This window comes from Antechinus flavipes, chromosome 2, assembly GCF_016432865.1.
Source record: "Antechinus flavipes isolate AdamAnt ecotype Samford, QLD, Australia chromosome 2, AdamAnt_v2, whole genome shotgun sequence".
Lineage (NCBI taxonomy): Eukaryota > Metazoa > Chordata > Mammalia > Dasyuromorphia > Dasyuridae > Antechinus > Antechinus flavipes.
In genome coordinates this window covers 593,579,019-593,597,290 of record NC_067399.1, presented here as the reverse complement: position 1 = coordinate 593,597,290, position 18,272 = coordinate 593,579,019, and the positions used below count along the sequence as shown (strand labels likewise).

The 18,272-nt window shown below is 35.1% G+C and overlaps 1 protein-coding gene across 12 annotated transcripts in view; it reads left to right on the top strand.

Annotated features, from left to right (window-relative positions):
- The window catches only part of ABLIM1 (actin binding LIM protein 1), a 297,172-nt gene that overhangs the window by 88,397 nt on the left and 190,503 nt on the right, over positions 1 to 18,272 (top strand). For all 12 annotated transcript variants that reach the window (XM_051981492.1, XM_051981491.1, XM_051981486.1 and 9 more), the window contains exon 2: positions 3,295 to 3,429. In XM_051981492.1, the coding sequence (XP_051837452.1) occupies positions 3,295 to 3,429 (135 nt within the window). The remainder of the gene's footprint in view (positions 1 to 3,294; positions 3,430 to 18,272) is intronic.

Below are 18,272 nucleotides of genomic sequence, written 5' to 3'. Positions count from 1 at the left end.
ACCTTCACATTTCAGTTATTGCAAACTGCTGATTGGTCTCTCTGCCACTAGTCTCCCCAACTCTAGTCCATCCTCCCCAAGCTTCAAATGAATCTGACCATATTATACATACACCACTCCCTCCACTCTGTAAACTTCAGTGACTCCCTAGCACCTCCAGGATCAAATCTAAAATACTCTGTTTGGCATTCAGAACTCTTCAGGAGTTGTTCTCTTCCCACTTTCTAATCTTCTTACATATTATACCCTCCAGGTACTCAGAAATCTCATGGTAATGTCCTTCTTGCTAATCCTTGAATAAATATTCCATCTCTGCTTCTGACTTCCTTGTATTCCTTCAAGCTCCAGCTAAAATCCCATCTTCTAAGGAAAACTTTTCCTGATCCCCTATAATTTTAGTGTCTTCTCTTTGTTAATTATTTATTTCCTTTTTATTCTGTATATGGCTTGTTTGTAAAAGGTCATTTTATGTTTCCCATCCCATTAGACCATTAGCACCATAAGTACCAGGAATTATTTTTTGCCTTTCTTTCTATCACTAGAGCTTAGTACAGTGCCTGGCATATATATAGCAGGTACTATATTAATGTTTATTGACTGACTCACTGGCAGGAGAATTCCTGTTTGACGTTAGACTGTCTTGCTTTCAAAGTCACTGGTTGTTCAAGGATCCTTTTTGAAAGCCACAACTTTATGACCTTAGATAATGCTGACTCCAGAAGCAAATACAAGTTTCTTAGGGAGCTCCCAGGGGAGTTAGATAGGGAAATTCTTGTTGAGTTAACAAGTTAATGGTGAGACAGGGCAAGTTCATAGTCCCAGGTAGAGTGTGCATATCAGGTGTTCAAACTGATAGCTACACCTGATCTTACTAACAAAAAATGTTTCTCTGTGCTTAGCCAAATACTAATGGGATCTTTGGACTGACTTGTTTAAAATCTTTTACTGGGGGGGGAGGGAGGGGAAAAGAACACTGCCAGTTTGAAAAAGAAACAGTGAGTAATTATATTTGTGAAGCTGTAACACTTCTTGCTGAGAGGTACTTTCTAAGTACAAAGTGGAACATTTTTAAAAAGTCAGAAGTCAGAAAAGCTCCTTTCTCACTAGGAGTCCAGGACTTCAAGTTCTGTGTTCCTTTGCCTGTTTGGGATAATTACAATAGGCCAAGCCAAGTCCATGCAACCAGAAAAAAATTACCAGTTTTCTTGAAGAGTGTGTGTGTGTGTGTGTGTGTGTGTGTGTGTAGGAAGAAAAACAGATCTATTGGAGAGACATAATTTTGAGAATGACTTACCATTTTAATAGGGTGGGAACTTTTCACCAACCAAAAAACCATCACAGAATTTTAGAAATGAAAAGGCATATCCATTATTTGCTTCAAACTGGGATTGGTTCTTTCCAGTTGCTCAATCTTCCGTCCACTCTGAACTCTGTACTTTTGATCAGCCTATTCCCTCTATCTAGAATGCTTGCCCCCCAACCCATTTTCTCTGTTTAAAAGATAAGCTACTATTCATCCTTCCTTCCTTCACTACCCAATTCAAAATATGGCTTTCTTCATGAAGTCTTCCCTGATTCTATTAGCAAACTATATTTAATCTTCTTCCTCCAAATACCTAAAGTATTTTATACTGAACAGAAGAGGAAAAAGCAGAATGTATTCCTTCACTCAAGGGGCATTGGGTTGATTCATGTTCAGTGCTACTGTGTGACAAAAAGCATTGTATGATAAAGAAAGCTTAGTTAGACAGCTCACTCATACATAGGATTTTTCAGAATATAAAGTGCTTTTCTCATAGTAGCCTCCTGATGACGTTACCACAAACATTACCATCTACTGTATAGATGAGGAAGCTGAACGTTACTGAGGAGAAGGGTGCTTGCCCAAGGTTGTACAGTTAGTAGATGGCAAAGCTGGTGCCCTTTGTACCATTACATGCTGCCAGTGGAGGGAAAGACATAGGAACTGATGCCAGAGAACCTGGATTCTTTACCTTTGCCCCTTACTAATTGTGTGACTTTGAGCAAATGCTTCCAACCTTCTGCACATGTTTCCTCAACTGTAAAAGAGAGAAAGCAATTCTTTCACTGCTGTGCTCATCATGGTATGATGAGGAAAGGACTTTGTGATGTCATTTATGATTTCTTTCTCTCTCCATTCTCTCCCCTCCACTCCAACTATTGACCTCTCTGGCTTCCTTTAATTAAGCCCTTACTAAAGTCCTATCTTTTCTACGAGACCTTCCCTTTCCTTTCCTAATTCCAGTACCTTCCCTCCATTAACTAGAAATTATCTTGTACATCGATTACTTTGCATATATTTGTATATATGTTGTCTGTCTCAGTAGATCGGAAGCTCCTTGAGGGTAGAGGCTGTCTTTTTGTATCTTTAGCACTCAGTACAGTGCTGGGCACATAGTAGGTGCTTAATAAATGTCTGTTCATTGATTAATTAAGTGCTGGAGAAATTCAGAGAGGGGGAAGAGTGAGAGCTGAATGTAAATCAGGGAAGTTTTCATAGAAAAATAGTTATGGTGCCTATTGTGTGTGTGTGTGTGTGTGTGTGTGTGTATTTGTGTGAGACCTACATTCAAATACTGGTTTACTACTTCTGGGACCTTGGATAAAGGTCCTCCCTGGACCTTAGTTTCCCCAAATGTATAGTCAAGGGTTTGGACAAGATGGCATCTTAAGACACCTTCCAACTCTAAAACTAAGACCCATGCAATGATTTTATCTTATCCTATGATTTGAACCCATTTCTTTCTTGCTCCTAAGTCAACTTACTCTCTATTTTACCCTACTTCTTTTTTTTTCTCTTACTTTAAAAATGTATTTATTAGCTTAACATTTACTTTTATAATATTTTATTGTATAATATAAATCTCCTCCACCTCCTCAAGATAGCAATCAATCTAATCATCTAATTCTACTTCTTTATCTATAAAATGGAATTAATAAAGCTATTTACTTATCTCATAGAACTTGGGAAGAAAGCTCTGTGAGAAGAAAGTACTTTGCTTACCTCAGAGCACCATAATTGTGAACCAGTTTTATTGCCAAAATCACAAATTCTTACACATAAAATAGAGAATAAGCAAAGGTATAACTACAGCACCTACATTGCAGATTTGTTGAAGACCAAGTGAGAAAATGTAAGCAAAGTCTTTTATAAACTTTATTATGTTCTATCATTCTAATAATAATTGACAGCAATATCTGGGAGCCCCAGTGACACCTATTAGCACCAGCACTTTACTTGTGTGTTGAATGGATCTTGTTTTTGTTTTTCAGTGGCCCACCCTCAGGACCCTCATCACCCATCAGAGAAGCCTGTCATCCAGTGCTACAAGTGTGGAGAACCATGCAAAGGTGAAGTGCTCCGGGTTCAAGCCAGGCATTTCCATATCAAATGCTTCACCTGCAAAGGTATTGTGCCCATGTGCTTCTTGGCTTGAAGTTTGAGAGTCATTATAAGGTTATAGGATATTAGGGTAGGAAAGGGACCTGTAGAAGCCACTTCATTCAACATTCTCCTTTTACAAAGAAAGAAAATGAGACCCAGAACAGGGAAAGAACTTGTGGTCATACTCTCACACTAGAACTCAAGTTCTCAGCTCTGTCTGATTCCCCCCCCCCCAACGCACCCACCCAGAAACCATATTGCCTGTTTTTTTGCAATCTGCCTCAGAGGTGGAGTGAATTTTAAATTTTACCCTAGAATGATAACTGTTAACTTAATTTTTTTAGTTTAAGCAATGTTCTCGTCACATCACAATCTGACCAAGGCCCTATTTTTTTTTTTTCTTGGACATGATTGTCTGGTAAAGCCACCAACATGAGGATTGGGATATACAAGCTTAACCTGTTCTGAGGAGGATGGTTGTACCCTGCCTCATTTTCCCTTGCTTTGTAGAATGCAGAAAATGACTATATATGCAAACCTATCCTCATTATTTAAAAAAAAAAAGTAGGCAATGTTTTAGAAGTGAGATTCAAGTTCTTACTTGATAGTTGATACTTATTAAAGTTAATTCTTACTAAAATCTTCTTTCAAAATGAATATATCCCTTGAGAGTTTTAAGCCTAAAATCAGTCACATACTTGAGTGGAAAATTCCTTATTCAGAGGGATGCCAATTTCCTGTTTGGAAGCATAAGAATTTGGTTTTGTAGGGACAAAGGAAGCTATTTCTGAAGCTCTAAGTATTTACAGGAGGACCTTATGAGAATGCTGGATGTTTCAAGTATGGTAGTTAAAAGTTTCAGAAAAGGGAGGGTACCAGATGTGAACTTTTCCTCAGGTCCTAGCAACTAAGCTTATTAGAATAAGAAATCATTTCTTATTCAACCTTTTTTTATAACTAATCACCCATTTTCTTATCTGAAACTAGGAAGGTGTTGGAATCAGTGATTTTTTTTTCAGGGCCTTTCTGGTTCTAAATTAGGATCTAATTCTGGAACCTGACTGAAATTCTAGCATTGAGGTACAATGAACCTTTGGCTGGTAAAATTCTTGAAAAAATGCCATGATATCTTATGTTGTATGTCTGTTCAAAATGGGCTTTTCTCAAGTTCTAAAACATTCTTCTTTGGGGAGGAAACATGGTACAAGGGAAAGGGCCCTAATTGATATGAGGCTCCATGCTTAAATCCCATTTATATTGCTTATTACCTCTGTGATTTTGGGCAAGTACTTGCCCTGAATTCTCTTTTCTCATATATAAAATGAGGGGATTGTTGTTAATGACCTCTGCAGTCATTCTTCTAGCTCCTATTCTAATCCTATTATCCCAAGTGAGATTTGGCAACCAAATCTGAAAACAGAAAAATTGCAGGATCCTTACTTGATAGGCAGGAAAAAGGGTTCTTAAGTGATTTAGATCCACACTTATTGATCTTAAACAAATCATTATATAAGCAAAACTTAGGTGATCTTAAGAAAATCATTTCCCCTTGACAAGCTTATAATATGGGGACTTGAAACATTGATATTCCTGGATTGTCGTGTAACACACAAAAGTGTTTTAAAAACCTTTAATTGCTTAATGTATTAAATATATTATGATTTGTTGTTGTTGAGTCATTTTTTAGTTATACTAACTCTTTGTAACCAATCTTGGGATTTTCTTGGCAAAGATACTGAAGTGATTTGCCATTTCTTTTTCTAACTCATTTTACAAATTAGGAAACTGAGACAAAGAGGATTAAATAATTTACCCAGGGTCACAGCTAGTATGTGTCTGAGGCCAGATTATCATTATTTAGATTTATTTTTACATATTCAGATATTATCATTACTATATATATATATATATATATATGTATATATACACACACACATACTGTTACATAATACTCTATGTAATATACAGGCTATAGTGCAATATTTATAATATAAAGCCAGCCCAGAAGTAACAGAGCCACTTGAAAAAAGGAATGAAGGAGAGTAAAAAGAAACAAGCCCTATTACATGCCGGGCATTATGCTAAGTGCTAAGTGCTTTATCTCATTTGATCCTACCTGGGAGATAGTTGCTATTACTATCCCCAGTTTAGTTGAAAAAACTAAAGCAGACAGAAATTGATTTAAAGATTCACACAGCTGGGAAGTATCAGAGCCACATTTGAATTGAAAATCTGTCCTCCTGACTTCAGATTCAACTCTTTCTCCATGGTTCCACCCAGCTGATTGCACAGTAATACATGAGAGGGGTCATTGGTGAAAAGATTTCTTATTACATTCAGTCCAGATTACAGAATTTTAGAAAGATGATGGTGTTCAATCATGTCCAACTCTTTATAACCTGATGGACCATAGCACCCCAATAACATCCATGGGGTGTTCTTGGTAAACATACTGAAAGTGTTGTTTCCTTCTCCAGTGGATTAAGGTGAACACAAGTTAAGTGAGTTGCCTAGTCTGAATGTCTGAAGCCAAATTGGAACCAGGTCTTTCTGACTACAGACCCAGTGCTGTATCCACTGAGCCACCAAGCTGACTCCAATTTTAGAAATGCATTTAATAATAACAGCACCCCACACGTATATAGTTCGGTACTTTACAAAGTATTTTGTATATGCAATATCCTTATTTACTACCTCTGAGGTAAGTGTTAGTGTTATCTCTATTCAGATGCCTTGCCCTGAGTCACATAAGTAATCTGGGACAGGATTTAAAGCTGAGTATTTCTGACTCAGTCTACCAATGCTATACACAAATAGAAATATTGGCCACTAATCCATATATAGAGATCAACTTAGTTTAAAATGTAGTGCTACATAAAATGTAGTGCAAATGTAATACTTTCTACCCCGTTGATTTTATTTAATATCAGAGCTAAGACTAAAATTCAAGTCTCTATCTCCTTTTCTTGTGTGTTTTTCCTACCACAACTTCCTGACTCCTGCCAGATATTAATTACATCCTTATATCCTCCAAGGGTTTTGCCAAGACTTTATTAAGATGTGTTAAAGGGAAGGGAGGATTTGGAGTTAGGTAATTTTTCTCCTAGCAAATAAGTATATATTGGATATATTTTATATTGTCTTTGCCAATGAAGATTTGCCTCATGTCATGAAGTATCATGTTCAGAGCTCTAAAAGTATCTGCTGTACATGGCAATAACATCTATTTTTATAATTTGGTGATATTCTAATTATTCTGATGATTGCTAGATACAATGGAACCTCTAGAAAATGACCTAGGTTCCTATCTTCCACACTTCGAATATATAGGAAGTAGCTGGGTATTATCTAATTTGTGAAAGGCTGACTGACAGATAGGCCTCATTTCACATAAATGTATTTCTGAAGAGTTATATTTTTATAAATTGAGTTATATGTTGAATCCATTAGGAATACTGCCTATTATAACAGATACTCATCTAGTGGAATGATTAATTTGTTAAAGTAGAAAAGAATTGCCTAAGTTGTATATCATAAACCTGGGGATTTAAGAAGATCTAAAAGTTTAAAGGTTTAAAAAACACAGTGAGCCTACACACCTGTCAGACTGGCTAGAATGACAGGGAAAGATAATGCGGAATGTTGGAGGGGATGTGGGAAAACAGGGACACTGATACATTGTTGGTGGAGTTGTGAACACATCCAGCCATTCTGAAGAGCAATTTGGAACTATGCTCAAAAAGTTATCAAACTGTGCATACCCTTTGATCCAGCACTGTTACGTCTGGGCTTATATCCCAAAGAGATACTAAAGAAGGGAAAGGGACCTGTATGTGCCAAAATGTTTGTGGCAGCCCTGTTTGTAGTGGCTAGAAGCTGGAAAATGAATGGATGCCCATCAATTGGAGAATGGCTGAATAAATTGTGGTATGTGAACGTTATGGAATATTATTGTTCTGTAAGAAATGACTAGCAGGATGGATACAGAGAGGCTTGGAGAGACTTAAATGAATTGATGCTAAATGAAACGAGCAGGACCAGGAGATCATTATATACTTCAACAACAATACTATATGATGATCAATTCTGATGGATTTGGCCATCCTCAGCAATGAGATGAACCAAACCAGTTCCAATGGAGCAGTAATGAACTGAACCAGCTACGCCCAGCGAAAGAACTCTGGGAGATGACTAAGAACCATTACATTGAATTCCCAATCCCTATAAATTTGCCTGCCTGCATTTTTGATTTCCTTCACAGGCTAATTGTACAATATTTCAGAGTCTGACTCTTTTATATAGCAAAATAACAGTTTGGTCATGTATACTTATTTTGTATTTAACTTATACTTTAATATATTTAACATGTATTAGTCATCCTGCCATCTAAGGGAGGGAGTAGAGGGAAGGAGGGGAAAAATTGGAACAAAAGGTTTGGCAATTGTCAATGCTGTAAAATTACCCATTCATAAAATTTGTAAATAAAAAGCTATTAAAAAAAAAAAAACACAAAGTGAGCAAGAATCCTCTCATTGGCCCAGACTTAGAATTTCTTTTTCGGCTTTGTGGATAGAGTCAAAGAAATATCTTTACAGGACTGGGTTTTATGCATAATTAAATAAGCAGCAGTCCTCTGACCCTTCCTCCACCCACTTTTGTCCTCTAAAGATCAAGCTTCTCCTTCTATAATTAGGATATAAGACTTAAAAATATCATCATTCAAACACAGGTTTTGATATTGAGAAGGCCGAGGGAGCAATAGAACTTGGAGCCCCTGAATTATATACAGTGAAATATTATTAAAGAAGCCCATGAAAGCAAAAACTGACTATAGACTGAGTGACTTCATGGTTTTTTTCTAAGCTAGTCCTGGGGGCATATGTGTAGTAGTGGAGAACAAGAACACAAGTTTTTCTTATTTCCCATGTTGTTTGACAAATTGGAATCAAGAATTGGTAGATTGAATTTGTATTTCAAATAGTTCCCTTAGGAAATGATCATAGTGATCAGCAAAGGCAGAGTATATTTGTGTAATACATCAGTATTAGATATGGAGGTCATTTTTGGTTCACATTTTGGTTGTGATGAGGCAGGGCAGATTTTAACGGTCTTTCATATAATATTTTGGTTCTTTTGTTTCCTATGACAACTCATTTAATGTAGCAACCCAAGTGACAGGTAGAACAATGCTTAATGAATTAAATAATGAATTTATGAATTAAATAATTAATTTATTAAAGTTATTAAGAAATAATAATCCTTTATCTAAATTCCAATGGATTTTATTATCTCCAGGATCAAATACAAACTCTCTTTGACAATCAAAGTCTTTTATGAGACTTTGCCCCAACCTACCTTCACAGCACTATTACAAAACAATATATCTAATTTTTAAAAATAGCATTTAAATGTGAATGGTTCACTACAATTCTCACTGTGCTTTTTACCTTCAGCTTTCCAAGGAGTATCTGTAATGCCATATTTTAATTAGAATTAATTAAAGTTACAAGACATATGGTTGAAAACAGTCTAGACTAGAGTTTCCTAATGTCTTGAAATGAAGAGGATCTATATTAAAAGACCCAGCTGTTAAATGTAGTGATAAGTCAGATTGGTGGATGGTTTGGATAAGAGATACTTTTACTGAAGTCTGTTATCCTGAAACTCTTGTATAAGCTGAGGCTCTTTGTATATGCTATTTTAAACCCCCATATTATCGGAGATTAGGCTTATTTTGGCCCATTGGACAGGGACTCTCTAGTTGTGGGAGTATCTAAGACTGTCATCTGGAATAACATCTACAGGGAGTTATAAAAAAAAGTGATTGGATAAAGAGATATTAAGCTCAGTTCCCTTCCTTGGGTGTTTTTCTTAGGGAAGGCAAGAACCAAGGAATTGTAAGAGATAATTGTCACACAGTGGACAGGAGCCAAGGAGATGATATTGGTGGGGACAGATTGACTTTCATATATAGTAATGACTCTCAAGGGAATAAAAGATTGCAGTAGATGGGAATTTTTGGGTTTTTTCCTCCATTTGGCACCAGCCTTACTTTTTCTCAAGTGGTAAAGAGCCCAGGGAGTTATCAAGGGAATGGTCAGGAAGTGAGCAATCCATCCAAGAGGATGACAAAGAAGTTGGAGATGATGTTCTGATAGTGATATTTTATTTTACGTTTATTGATTTTGTTTTTATATTATACTTATTTCTAAATATATCCCTCCTTATATCTCCTGTTCAACAAGGCATGTCCTATACTAAAAATTTAAGAAGGATGAGGAAGCAAAAAGCAGTGCAGCAAAAGCAAATATGTTGATTATTTCTGCCAGTATAAGCAGTGTTCCACACCCATGTCCCCCATCTTTTCAATGAAGGAAGATATCTTTTTTCAATTTATCTTAAGCATTAAGTCTGGTTATCTACAGAACATATTGTTAGGTTTCCTTTTGTTGTTTCTTATATGAATTTATTAGAGTCGTTGTAATACTATTTCCCTGATTTTACTTATTTCTTTTCTTTTTTTCTTTCTTTTTTTTTTTGCTGAGGCAATTGGGGTTAAGTGACTTGCCCAGGGTCACACAGTTAGGAAGTGTTAAGTGTCTAAGATCAGATTTGAACTCAGATTCTCCTGACTTCAGGGCTGGTCCTCTATCCACCGTGCCACCTAGTTGCCCCTGATTTTACTTATTTCACTCTGAATCAGGGCATAAGTTTCCCATGTTTCTCTGAATTCTTCATATTCATATCTTTTCATGCAGTAACATTCCATTACATTCATATCCCCACTTAATGAACACTTTCCCCCTCTAGTTCTTTGCTACCACAAAAAATACTGCTATAAATATTCTGATGTTTTTGGAGCCTGTCTTTGACCTTCATGGGGCATATGCTAATATCTGGCTCAAATTTTCATATATGCTTTTTAATAATTTCAAATTGCTTTATAAGTGATTAGACTAATTCATAACTCCATCAACCATATGTTAGTGTTTGCCATCTCTCATCCCTACCAATATTATTATCTATTTCTAGATGTCTTTCATCATCTTTGCCAGTCTGTGTAGGGATGAGATAAAATGTTAGAGTTTTTCCAATTTAAGTTTAACAGAATATCTATCTACATAGTGATTCCTTCAGATTAATCTTTTATGTAATTTTAAAATTTTGAATATTTTCAATAAATATCTAGAATGTAATATTTCAGTTTTTTGTCAAAAGCTATGTGGTCTAAAATTGTTATAAGAAAGGAATAGAATAAGGGCTATGAAGTGCTAGGGAAATCTGGTAAATCCTATGGACTTCTCTAAAAAGAGTGTTTTTAAAGGTATATAGTATAAATATATAGGATTATGACACAGATCACTTGTAAGAAAGCATTAAAATTATAATAAATTATGTAATCTGTAATTTGTGATTTATACAATAGACAGAATGTATATAATTTACATAAATTATAGTTTAAAATTATAGTAAATCATTTTTTAAAAAATCAAGTTGCAATATAATAAAGATGACAATACTACCTAAACTAATCTATTTATTTAGCACTATACCAATCAGACTCCCAAAAAACTATTTTAATGACCTAGAAAAAATAACAACAAAGTTCATATGGAAAAACAAAAGGTCAAGAATTTCAAGGGAACTAATGAAAAAAAAATCAAATGAAGGGGACCTAGATGTACCAGATTTAAAATTATATTATAAAGCAACAATTACCAAAACAATTTGGTATTGGCTAAGAAATAGACTAGTTGATCAGTGGAATAGGTTAGGTTCAAAGGACAAAATAGTCTATAACTTTAATTATCTAGTGTTTGAGAAACCTAAAAACTCCAGCTTTTGGGATAAGAATTCACTCTTTGACAAAAACTGCTGGGAAAATTGGAAATTAGTATGGCAGAAACTAGGCATTGACCTACACTTAACACTATACACCAAGATGAGGTCAAATAACCTAGGCATAAAGAATGAGATTATAAATAAATTAGAAGAACATAGGATAGTTTACCTCTCAGACCTGTGGAATTAGAGATCATTATTGATCACAAATTAGAAAATTTTGATTATATTAAATTGAAAAGTGTTTGTACAAATAAAACTAATGCAGACAAGATTAGAAGGGAAGCAATAAACTGGGAAAACATTTTTTACAGTCAAAGATTCTGATAAAGGCCTCATTTCCAAAATGTATAGAGAATTGACTCAAATTTATAAGAAATCAAGCCATTTTCCAATTGATAAATGGTCAAAAGATATGAACAGACAATTCTCAGATGAAGAAATTGAAACTATTTCTAGCATGTGAAAATATGCTCCAAGTCATTATTAATTAGAGAAATGCAAAGTAAGACAACTCTGAGATACCACTACACACCTGTCAGATTGGCTAGAGTGACAGGGAAAGATAATGAGGAATGTTGGAGGGGATGTGGAAAAAGCTGGGATGCTTATACATTGTTGGTGGAATTGTGAACACATTCAGCCATTCTGGAGAGCAATTTGGAACTATGCTCAAAAAGTTATCAGACTGTGCATATCCTTTGATCTAGCAGTGTTTCTACTGGGCATAGATCCCAAAGAGATCTTAAAGAAGGGAAAGGGACCTGAATGTGCAAGAATGTTTATGGCAGCCCTCGTTGTAGTGGCCAGAAACTGGAAACTGAGTGGATGCCCATCAATTGGAAAATAGTTGAATAAATTGTGGTATATGAATATTATGGAATATTATTGTTCTGTATGAAATGACCAGCAGAATGATTTCAGAAAGGTCTGGAGAGACTTAATGAATTAATTTAATGAATTAAATAATAAATTTATTAAAGTTATTAAGAAATAATAATCCTTTATCTAAATTCCAATGGATTTTATTATCTCCAGGATCAAATACGAACTCTCTTTGACAATCAAAGTCTTTATGAGACTTTGTCCCAACCTATCTTCACAGCACAATTACAAAACAAAATATCTAATTTTTTAAAATACCATTTAAATGTGAATGGTTCACTACAATTCTCACTGTGCTTTTTTACCTTCAGCTTTCCAAGGAGTATCTGTAATGCCATATTTTGGCATGAACTGATGTTGAATGAAATGAGTAGAACCAGGAGATCATTATATACTTCAACAACAATACTATATGAGAATCAATTCTTTTTTTTAAATTTTATTTTATAATAACTTTTTATTGACAGAACCCATGCCAGGGTAATTTTTTTTACAACATTATCCCTTGCACTCGCTTCTGTTCCAATTTTTCCCCTCCCTCCCTCTACCCCCTTCCCTAGATGGCAATCAGTCCTATATATGTTAGATATGTTGCAGTATATCCTAGATATAATATATGTTTGCAGAACCGAACAGTTCTCTTGTTGCACAGGGAGAATGGATTCAGAAAGTAAAAATAACCCGGGAAGAGAAACAAAAAAAATGCAAATAGTTTACATTCATTTCCCAGTGTTCTTTCTTTGGGTGTAGCTGCTTCTGTCCATCATTGATCAATTGAAACGGAGTTAAGTCTCTTTGTCAAAGAAATCCACTTCCATCAGAATACATCCTATGAGAATAATTCTGATGGACATGGCCATTTTCAACAATGGGATGAACTAAATCAGTTCCAATAGAACAGTAATGATTTGAACCAGCTACACCCAGCAAAAGAACCTGGGAAATGAGTGTGAACCACTACATAGAATTCCCAATCCCTCTGTTTTTGTCTGCCTGCATTTTTTATTTCCTTCACAGGCTAATTGTACACTATTTCAAAGTTTGATTCTTTTTGTGCAGCAAAATGACTGTTTGGACATGTATACATATATTGTATTTAACATATACTTTAACATATTTAACATGTATTGGTCTACCTGCCATCTGGGAGAGGGGTTGGGGGAAGGAAGGGAAAAATTGGAACAAAAGCTTTTGTAACTGTCAATGCTGAAAAATTACTCAAGCATATATCTTGTAAATAAAAAGCTATAATAAAAAAAATCAAGTTGCAGACCCAAGAGTCCTTAGAATAGAAGATCTTTAGAAAAAAAAAAAAAAGATGCTGTTAAATATTGTATTGCATGATTTTGGTAACAAAAGTTACTAATGAGAGAAGTTTGGGTCAAACTCTCTTATCCAAAAGCCCTTCTCTAAGTTGTCATTTCATGTTTTGTGCTATTTTCAACCTACATATTACCAAGCTTCCTTTTCTGCATGGACTGTCTGGATAGATGCTATTTGTGAGCTCAAGTAGAGAGCTGATAATGAGAGAAAGAAAATCAGTGTCTCATGCCTGAGAGGTAAGCTCTGTCTTCAGGATGAGATTCATTTTCCAGCATTTTAGTCATTCAATAACTCACTGAAAACCAGAGCAGTATAAAAATAAGTACCTTGCAGGGAAAGCAAATGAAGCTCTTTCTAGCAGGCTCCTATCCAATCTGGGGAATTGGGCAGATTATTTAACTTCTCCATGCTTAAGGCAACTCTCTTTACTTTAAGACTATTGGTTGACTAATAAGACTAATAAATTATAGCAGATGCATTTTTTTAAAGTTTCTCTTGAATTCTATTAAAGATGTAACATTATTGCACTCAAAGATCATTACTTTAATGGGTTTTTACAATGGCAGTCTTTGAATTATCTCAGAAGAAAGACAATGAAAGAATAAACAATATTAAAAAAAAAAGATTGGAGGTGAAAGGGGAATGTTGAAGACTACAAGTTATAGGATTTATAAGAACTGGAAGAGATCTTGGAGATCATCTAATTCAATACTTCTCATTTTAAAGATAAGGATACTTAGGCCCAGAGAGGGGAAATTATATGCCAAAGGTCAATAAGATTCAACAGTATTTATTAAGCTGAGCCATGTGCAGAGCAGTGCTCTGTAAGCCCCAGGTGATGTAAAAATAAAAACAATTTTTGCTTTCAAGAAGCTTATGTTTTATCAGGGTAGAAATAGAACTTATATGAAAATGAGTAAATATAAAGTATGTGCAGTTTTGCTTTTGTTATTCTGGATCTGGATTTAATTAACATAGGAAGCACCCAGGGAGGAAATGCTTTATGTTAATTTTTCATGACCCAGTGAAAAGAGTATTGCTGTAGTATCAGGAAAGTCTGGGTTCAGGTCCCACTTCAGATACTTACTAGCTATGTGACCCTGCTCAAGTCACTCAGATCTTCTTACCTCACTTTTCTCATCTGTAAAGGCAGAGGGTTGAATTTGATTGTTTCTAGTGCTCCTTCCAACTCTGAATCTCAGATCCTTTAATCCTGTGCAACCAATAGTCTTAAAGTAAAGAGAGTTGCCTTAAGCATTGAGAGGTTAAATAATCTGTCCAATATCACTGAGCCAATTATATATCAGAGGCAGGACTTGAATGTGTCTCTTTCTGACTCCAAAGTTAGTTCTATATCTACTATTTTGTGGTGTCTCATAATACAAAGACACTAAGCATTTATTAAGTACTTACTGTGTTCTTGGCAATGTGCTAAGCTCTTGGAATACAAGGGAAGGCAAAAAGATAGCCCTTGCCCTCAAGAAATTTATATTTTAATGGGAGAGAGAAGTTATAAAAACTGGATATATATAAGATAAATACAGTGTAGATGGAAAGATCATGAAAGGTGAAGATATTAGCAGCTAGAATTACTGGTTTAATAAAAAAAAAAAAAACACCTGAGTAAGATGGGATTTTGAGTTGAGTCTTGAAAGCTAGTCCTGGATATCAAGAGGTGGAGGTGAGAGGACAAATATTCCAATGTGGAAACATTTTATGCAAGGGCAATTGAGTGTCATATTTGTGGGACTTCAAATAGGCCAATATTGATGAAATGTATAATATATGGGGAAAAAACAGAATGTAAGAATATTAGAAAAGTAGGAAAGGACCAGATTATAAAAACCATTAAATTACAAAGTGGTTTATATTTGGTCCTAGAAGTAAAATGGAACTACTGGGAGCTCATTGAGCCAAAGAGGAGAAAAGTGACAATGGTTCAGATCTATATTTTAGGAACATTACTTTTTCAGCTAAGTGGAGGATGAATTGAAATAGGGAAAGACTTGAAGTAGGGAGATCAGTTAGAAGTACAATAGCCCAAATGAGAAGTGATAAGGGGTACCATCACACTTGTAATTGTACAGCCCAATGTCCAGTGCCTAGTAAGTGCTTAATAAATGTTTATTGATTGATTATAGAGTGCACTAATAATTGAGAGAATTTGACAGGTCTCAGGTCAAAGATGGCACCTTACCTGTTCTTTTGCAAGGTACTGTCCTTACAATTGGTAGGAAATTGAGGCTTCTGAAGGACAGATGAGGAGAGAAATCATTCCAGACATGGGAAATCACTTCTGAAAAGACACAAATGTGAGAGCTGGAATTTCAAATAAAAGGAAGAGCTAGTAGCACAGTTTGACTAAAATAAAGAGTTTGTGAAAGAGAATAGTGTGAAAGAAGACAAGCAAGATAGCTGGGAACGAGATTATGGTGAATTCTAAATACTGGGATAAGGAGTATGATTTTTTCCCCTAGCAAGATTTTTGACTATGAATGTGATATGGTCAGATCTATATTTTAAGAATATACATTTTTTTAACCATGTGAAGATTGGATTAAAGAGACAAAAGACTAGAAGCAGGGTATCCAATTAGAACATTACTGCAAAGTTCAAGTGAGAGGCAGTGAGATTTTAAATAAGTAGAAATGCTGTATGAATAAAGAGAAGAAGACAAATGTGAAAAAAAAATTGTAGTTAGAATCAACAAGATTTGGCATTTGATTGGCCATGGGAATTGAGCAAAATGGAAGAGTCATAAGTGATTTCAACATCTCTAGCCTAGATGACTTGGATACTAATGCCATCATCAGCAATGGAGAAATTTGGGGTAGCTAGGTGGCACAGTAGATAGAGCACCAGCCTTGAAGTCAAGAGGACCCAAGTTCAAATCTGGTCTCAAACACTTAAAGCTTCCTAGCTGTGTGACCTTGGGCAAGTCACTTAACTCCAATTGCCTCAGTTAAAAAAAAAAAAAAAAGGAGAAATTTAGAGGAAGAATGGGTTTTTCAGAGGTAATATAAAAAGTTATTTTTTAGCCAAGTTGAGCTTGAGATGCCACTAGATTATCCAGGAAGAGTTATCTAGAAGACTATTGGTACTAAGAATAAGTGGCAAAAATCAAGATTCAAATCCAGGATTTTATTTTTAATACTCAAATCAGATCTTCAATGCGTTGTTTTTACCACCAAAGAGAACAGACTTTTAAAAGTACTTTGGGACACTTGAGAAAACTCTGATTAAACATAAATATTTGAATGAATGATAATGACATTATTACATAATCATTAATTGAAATTTCCTCAGGACCTCTGGTATGGAAGCTTGGGATCAGCATGGAGAAGCTTTGTGAAAGGACTTTTTTTGGTCTTCTTTGTATTTTTGTGTTTAGCAGTGTCTGGCACATAGTAAATGTTTAATAAATGTTTGTTAATTGACTGAAAATGTAATCCCTCCCCAAAGAGCTTTTTAGTAGTTTGCTATCTGCTTAGATCTTTGTGAGATGTTTGCCAAATTAGGATCATTCTAAAGAGAACTATGTGCATCATTATGGGAGCACTGGAATAAAAAAAAAAAAAAAAAAAGCCTGATTGAAAGCTCTAGATGGAGCAAAAGATGCTGTATGATTTTTGACATGACTTTAATTTATTAGATAAAAATAGTGTTACGATGTTAGTTGTGTAAGTGAGGTATGCTGTGTGTGTATGTGAGTGTGTGTGTGTGTGTGCGCGCAGGTACGCTCAAATATGCATGCACATACATGCATCCATATTCACAGTTTAGGGGCCCATAAAGGAGGAAGTTATATTATGTGATTCATAAAGTCAATAGCAAATTTAAACGAAATATCTTAATATGATACTGATATGCTAGTTGACATATATTGCACTTTAAAATTTATAAAAGTCTTGGCATGTACATTTGTAGACTTATTATATCCATCTAAAATTGTAAAAAAAAAATAGCTAAAACGATCAAGTTGACTTATGCTCTGGACAACTTTTAAACATGCAATTTCACCTAATATTTTAGGGCTAAAAGATGATATAATTGCTTTAGTTTCAAAGGAAATTGAGGAACTATGATTATCTTGCTATAACTGATTTCTAAACAAAGACATTTTACATCTCTCAATACCTCATTTTCATTTATAATCATCTTTTTAGTCAGTGCCTTTTTCATCACATAGTCTTAACTTGGTATTTCTTGATAACCTTTAACTCTTGTCCTCTCTTCTTAAAGCAATTTGATTACTTGATTACTACTTTTCCTCAAAATAACCCTTCATATCCTTGAAGACCTTTTATTTATCAGTCCCTTTTTTCTCTGGGCTAATCTCAACCTCTTCAACCTTTCTGCTTAAGTGTTATTTTCCAGTCCTTTCATCATTTTGTTGCTGCCCTCTAATCCTGTTTCAAATTCTTCTCATCCCTCTTAGAACATGGAGCTCCAAACTGATCACAATACTAGACTCAGTATTTGGAGCTTTCTTTGGGATGCCAAATAAAGCAGAGGACAATCTATTGCTATAAATAACCAGCTTGGCTTAAAATTAACTCTGTGTTAAGTTGTTATTAGCTTCAGCTGCTAGAGAACTTCCCCAGATCTTCCCTCGGTGGCTCTTATAATGATGTTTTGAGGAAGGGAGGGCAATGCAGATGGTAAATTGGCTTGGTACCACTATTTTCTTGCCAATAAAATACTTTTAGAAGCAGAGACCAAATTTTAGGTCCTAAAGAGGTTTGATATACAGAAGTGCTGTTCAGCATATGCTGCTTGTAAAATATATGCTGCTGCTCCATTGAACTCAGTCTCA